The following is a 6,359-nucleotide window of genomic DNA, read 5'->3' on the forward strand; positions in this document are numbered from 1 at the left end:
CTGGCTGGCTGATTGGCTGGCTGGCTGGCTGGCTGGCTGGCTGGCTGGCTGGATGGCTGGCTGGATGGATGGATGGATGGATGGATGGATGGATGGATGGATGGATGGATGGATGGATGGATGGATGGATGGATGGATCTTTTTTTGTTGGTATTTTTTCAGTTTTCAGATTTTAATTTGATTTCTGATTTTGTTTATGCAAGACCTTTGGACCACCCTGCTCCATACCAGTTTATTTGATATATTACTTTAAAATTAGTTTTAATTTAAAAATTTTTTAAAAATAAAACAGTACAACAAATAAAATGTTGTCAGAGAAAAAAAAAATCATCTTAAGCATTAATGGACCTTTTTACATATTTGGAAATTAAAACTATAAAAACATTTACTTTTTCATTACTTCAAACTCTAAGGTAGTAAGTTATGATTTGGTGCTGCACAAAAACGTTTTATTTTACTAACAGTGTAACAACCCTTAGCATACACCCAAAGGTGCAATAGAGTTTATTTAATTTATCAAAATTAGAAAGGCCCTGAAACATTCAGACTGCAAAACATCTGTTTGTCTGAAATGGAAATGTACTGATCTGACTGAGTTTAAGATTGGTGGTTTGTGTACGTACATGTTGTCTTAAGGAATATAAAAAATATATACAGCAATAGACCTTTGTTTCTAAAAATATATATATTTGTGTATTTGTATACTCTGCAAACTTAAAGGTCTAAAAAGCCACTTTGACATTGAGTCCAGCCAAAAAAAACAAAAAAAAAACTGGAGCTAATCTTACATGACCTTTTTAAAAAAGACTACTTATATATTTAAATTTCTACCACTTAAATGTATTTTCTTAATAGCCACAATTTAGTATATTTTCATTTAAAATAGAGTAAAATAAAACCTTGTATAAAAAAATATACATTTTCCCAAACAGGATCCTAATGTTGGGGGGGAAACGTATGTTATAAAAAAGAGACATAGTTTTGAAAATACAGAACAGATTAATTAATCTGATATACCGTACCACTGGCCCATTTAAGAAGAAGAAAACTTGCTAAAAAATTGTCATTAATATATCTAGCCTATATTAAACATACATTTTTTATTTATCAGTTTTTATCTCAAGGTATCAAGAGCCACTTTAGAGGATTTAAAGAGCAATTTGGTGCCAGAAACAAAGGTAGCAGAGGCCCTGATCTACATTTACTACATCATTAACTACATAAAATCCCCACATTTGTGGTTATGATGGGAAAAAATGCGAAAAACTTAAAGGGATGTAACTTCTGTAACCAGGCACTAATTTGGAGGGTTAAAAATGACCACTAAACAACCCTGGACCATTTGATGTCAAATTGCTCTTTAAATAGAGAAAGAATTTTTTTATATCTTCAGTAACTGCAAAAGCAATCTTAGTAAAGTTGAGGCTGAGATAAAGTCAAAGAAGAGCTGTAGTTGAACTGTGTTAACCAGGAATGTTTTGATTAAGTTGCGGTTTAAACTCCAGAGGAACCTGCTGGATAGCATTCTAATCATAGCTGTCACCCTCCCCAGCTAAATTATCCAGTGAGCTTACACTCTCTGTGGGTAAAAAAAAAACTCACTTTGTAGAGGAGACGGTGAGAACGATAGCAGCTAACTAAATCGATGCTCTATTTTCCCAATCTTCTTGTAAACTCTGCTGTTCTTCTGTTCGATCGAGCAGTCAATGCAAGCTGTGGTCCTCGTTCAACATTGTTCAGTCATCAGGACGGGTAAGACAAGTATGTCTCTTCTTATCAGATACATGGGATGAGTTGGTACACAGAAAGTAGGCAAAGGTTCAGTTACATTTAAAGCAAGTTAAAAGCATGTACGAAGTTATTTGAATAATATTCACTAAAATGCAAACCTTTTTGGAAATACCAAAAAATTAACAACATGAACTATAAACTTTTTTTAGAGCTATGACCTACTTCTTTAGCAAATTGCAAAATTTCTGATGTATATAAATGTACAATTAAGCTAATACCTGTGCATACCTTTGAGAGATTGAAACTTAAGTGTCATCTTTTAATATTTTAAAGATCGACATGCTCTGTCTAATTGAAAGTAAAATCAATATTTTGAAGCAGTCTTAGGTCTTTAACTAAATATGATAGAGAACCTTTGGAGAGTGACGAAAAAGGCCAGCAAAAAGGATTCTCTTCGATCTTAAAAGGAGTTTTATCACTGTTAGGCTTTTTTCAAACGTAAATTAAACAGAATATCATCAGTTTTTTGTGAATGAAACCCATTGTACAATGTATTGTGATATTTGATAGAGGCTTTCTATCTAGAGACAAATTTCTAACTTGGATGTATTTCTTTTAAACTTGCTGACGGGCTGCATCCATTGGACTAAAATGGAGTACAAAATGGGTTCTGTGTTTCTGCTATTCAAGCTGTATGGGCTGTTTATTCCCAGATAAATTAAAATGTTGTTGTTTTTTTAAAGAAAGTAAGCTAAACTTGTCATTGTTTTACTTTTTTTTGGATAACTATAGCTGCTTTGCTGCTATTTTTTAATAGGTTATGTCAGGAACAGTTAAAAAAATCTGCTTTTTTATTCTTTTACGCAAAAGAAAACAATTTCTATATACTGAAAAAAGTAATGCATCCTCTTTTGGCATTTACTTTATCATATTTAGTTATTTTTACACAATTGTTTTGTGTTCTATCCTGCTGACATGAAACAATTGTGTTAAAGTAACTATATGTGATTTAGTAAATGCCAAAAATGGTTGCATTATATTATTTTTTTATTGAGAAAAGAAAATGAAGAAATGTGTTCTTCTGATGCTTTGTTTTAAAATGTGTTTTAGTTGCAGTTGAACCATGGAGGAACAAGGAGAGAGCCCCAAAGCGGTGAAAGTGGAGGGAAACCCTCACAGCATCATCCTGACATACTTCCAGGGGGACATCAACAGCATGGTGGATGAACACTTCTCGCGAGCTCTTGGCAAAATCAAGGCAAACGAGACCGCTGCAAGATCAAAGAAAATCCGCAAAACTGTAAAAATGGGTAGGTGTTTACAATAAATACCTAAAATCACACATGATTTCACTGCATTTTCTCAGAGTATTATTATTTTTTGCCCCCACAGAGAGCACAGACGACTGTCAGCGTAGAATGTCCGTCCCTTATTCTGAATCCCAGGTACCACCTGTAGGCGGACACATCCTCACCCTCAGCTCAGCAGAGGAGACCCCGGGTTCCTGGAACACATTCAGATCGAGTGAAGGTCCGGCCCTATCAACCATCATGTGCTCCCTGTCCCCAGATGGGTTAAATCTCACTGGACAGCAGTACTCCACATCCCTGCTTAACCTGCTGCATGGTGACAGGGGAGAACTTGGAGCAAGCATTGCCTCTAGCTCTAAGCCGGACCCTTTACCAAGCTGGAGCGTCCCCCCAGGGTTTAGGGAGTCTGTGGACTCTCCTATTGTCTTTGAACCTGGTAATTAAAATAATCTAATCTAGATTAGACTAACATGCAGTCAAAAACATACAAAAATATATTAAAACTGTGATGGTGGATTGATTATGATTCCCTAACCATGCATTGTTTGACTCTATTTGATCATTTTTTCCCTTGCATTCAGGGCGACATGCGGATAAGAAGGACTTGTACTGGTACTGAGGTGAAAGCAAGAAGTGTGAAATGAACAGATAGCTGTAGTTCACCAGGCCTCATTCTGTTCACCGAGCAGAGCAGCATTTTGATTTCCTTACGAGTTCTTTCTCCATTCTTCACTGAGATGACATCAGAACCTGAGCGCGCACTGGGACAGCCTCTACTGAAAGAAAAGCTCGCCGACAAACCAGTTCTTCAGCTTTTCTAATTCCTCCTTGAAGTCCCCCTGAGCACAGGCTATGTTTTCACATGTTTGGAGGTGAAGTTGGACACAGTGCACTTGGGTGGGTTTTTCTGCTGTCAACATACCAGTGTTAAATCACAAAAACTTTTGAGCCTCTATTATGTGTAAAAAGTTACTAAAAACTGATCTACCTAAAGTTTACTTGGCTGGTTTAGGTTTCTTGGATATTATAGAAACAGGGAAGTAAAGCTGTGTTTAGTCGATAAGTTGATGAAAATTATAACTTTTTTTTTTGTATTGTGAAAAATACTGCTGAGAATATTTAAAGGCATTAGTTAGTATTCAACACCTCTTACACTGTAATTATAATAGACTGATGTCTGTGAGTTAAACAGTGTATTTCTGACCCCTGTTGGTTGGCTTTACAGCCACAGTCTTAATGAAGAGTTGCACATAAAACCTGAAAAACTACATCTTATTATTATTCTGGCATCTAAGAAAGTCATAATTAAATTATTTGTCAATAACCAAAATAAGTTCAAGTTTTACTGAGTTATTGTCAGACAGTAAGGAAAAGTACAGCCTCTTTATACTGTGTATGTTAATATTTGAGTATCTATATGAAGAAAATAATTTTTTGTCACCTTTTATGTTCCACTTTGCTCCTACTGTGGTGATCAGTTTATGAGCAGATATAGTTTAAAAATTATAAGTTAACCTACTAAAGCACAAACATTTATATTTAACAGAAATGTATGAACTGATGGTAAGATTTGCATTCTTGTGCTTTTGAAATGTAGAGACGGTCTTAATTCTGTATGGTTGAACTCTGTAAGCTTCCTAAATATAAAAAAACAATGTTGGGCATTAAATGTATTACTTTTTAAATAAACCTTTTAAAAGCTGTTGCAAAATGAATATCTCACTAAAAGGAACAGTCAGTGAAGGTGTTTGTTTTTTGATTACATTTTAGTTTTTCATTATTGTTTAAAAGGTCTTGCCTTTGACATACTTGCATGTATATATATTTTTTTAATTATTGCGAGACAGATGTTATTAATTGTATTATTCATTGCAAATTAATATGGTGGTAAACATTCTTTTTCCCTCAGGCCCTGTCCACATCACGACAAGTTTGGGTGTATCCATAAATGTATGCCATCTTCTGGGTGGTGAAAGAATTTTATAAGAAAAAACTTAAAAAAAAAAAAAAAAAACTTTTACCTGAAAATGAAAAATTTAACGGACTAGTGGAAGATGTTCTTTTTCCGGGTTGATCATCAAAATAAGTGGTCCGCCTAATTGTCAATCGTTCTGGTGACATGTTTTATCTAAGGCCGTCCTATGAGCTCATCCCCATGTTCACTTAGCTGTGGTGAGTCTGACATAGTGGAAAATTGCACATTTTCTCTTGGACAGTCAGCTTGTATAAGCGATGCAAACAGCAACATTAAAGCAGAGCGTGCACTCGTTCTCTCTCAGAAGCACAGGGTTGTGCATGCACTTTTTTTTTGTGGAGAGGGTGGGTCTTTCTAAAAATGTTGCGAAAATCCTCCACTATACCTTTAAACTTAAAAAAGCGAAAAAGAATTTTTGAAAACCACACAGAAAAGTACAGTCTTTTCTGAGTAGCACCCCATTTCTGTGTGGCACTGATGCCTTGCAGCAAGAAGGTTTCGGATTTGATTCCTGGCCTGGGGCCTTTCTACATGGAGTATTCTGGGTTCCTGCCACAGTCCAAAAACACGACTGTAATTAGCATCTCTAAATTGTCCTTATGTGTGAGTGTGTGTGTCCATGGTTGTTGCCCTGCAACAGAATGGCGACCTGTCCAGAATTTCCCCCTGCCTCTCACCCATAGACTGCATCCGCACTGGCCCCACCGCCTCCCTGGCAGAATAAGCTGGAGAAGATGGATGGTTGGTTCTGTGTTTCCCACTGTACACTGAAATTTATATAGCCTGATAAATTGACATTGTAGAAAAAGGGAAACTGACATGTATACAATGAAAAAAAGAATTCAAGCATCTATTGGGTCTATTTAAGACCCTTCAATTACTTTAACACTTTAATTATTGATTACTATTTTTCATATCTTATCCTGCTGAAAGGGTTAAAAAAATGAAACAATCGGGTAACTAAAGGGGCTGAAATAAATTTAACCAATTCAAATTCTTTTTTTCAGTGTATGCTCTGTGTTTTGACACCTTTGTGTTTTTATAATGCTGTGTCACAGCGCCACTAATGGGCCAGACATGCACATTACAGTGTTTTGTAGTGGTTCTGTGTGCACTTAAAAAAAAACATCTTTAAAATGGTAGTATTGCACTTTTTTCTCCATGTGGACTGGTCCTCGATCTGCCTGTTTGGTCTCTTTCACTAATGTCCCTAAACTCTTAATAATCTCACCTGCTTTCAGTGTCATTCTCCAATCTTCCCTCAGTATTTAAGCAAAGGATTCAATTGCTGTCGCCTATTGTAATCAGCTTTATAGTTCTTGCAGGGCAGCCTAAATGCCACT

At 35.9% G+C, this 6,359-nt stretch overlaps 1 protein-coding gene across 2 annotated transcripts; it reads left to right on the forward strand.

Annotated features, from left to right (window-relative positions):
- Positions 1–1,570: 1,570 nt before the first annotated feature.
- On the forward strand, positions 1,571–4,895 carry vgll1 (vestigial like family member 1). 2 transcript variants are annotated; one of them, XM_015381939.1, is made up of 4 exons: positions 1,571–1,752; positions 2,848–3,041; positions 3,124–3,477; positions 3,623–4,887. In XM_015381939.1, the coding sequence occupies exons 2-4, from the start codon at positions 2,855–2,857 to the stop codon at positions 3,658–3,660; spliced, it is 579 nt and encodes a 192-aa protein (XP_015237425.1). In that variant the 5' UTR covers positions 1,571–1,752; positions 2,848–2,854; the 3' UTR covers positions 3,661–4,887. The 2 variants fall into 2 exon arrangements, with proteins under 2 accessions (XP_015237425.1, XP_015237426.1); XM_015381940.1 differs by having other exon boundaries at positions 1,592–1,761; positions 3,623–4,895.
- The last annotated feature ends 1,464 nt before the right edge of the window (positions 4,896–6,359 follow it).

Source organism: Cyprinodon variegatus, unplaced genomic scaffold (genome assembly GCF_000732505.1).
Source record: "Cyprinodon variegatus isolate N-32 unplaced genomic scaffold, C_variegatus-1.0 Scaffold245, whole genome shotgun sequence".
Taxonomy (NCBI): domain Eukaryota; kingdom Metazoa; phylum Chordata; class Actinopteri; order Cyprinodontiformes; family Cyprinodontidae; genus Cyprinodon; species Cyprinodon variegatus.

Coding starts and splice junctions, on each gene's coding strand:
- vgll1 (XM_015381939.1), top strand. CDS start 2,855: ATGGAGGAACAAGGAGAGAGCCCCAAAGCGGTGAAAGTGGAGGGAAAC. Junction 3,042..3,123: donor CCGCAAAACTGTAAAAATGG/GTAGGTGTTTAC, acceptor TTGCCCCCACAG/AGAGCACAGACGACTGTCAG. Junction 3,478..3,622: donor TCCTATTGTCTTTGAACCTG/GTAATTAAAATA, acceptor CCTTGCATTCAG/GGCGACATGCGGATAAGAAG.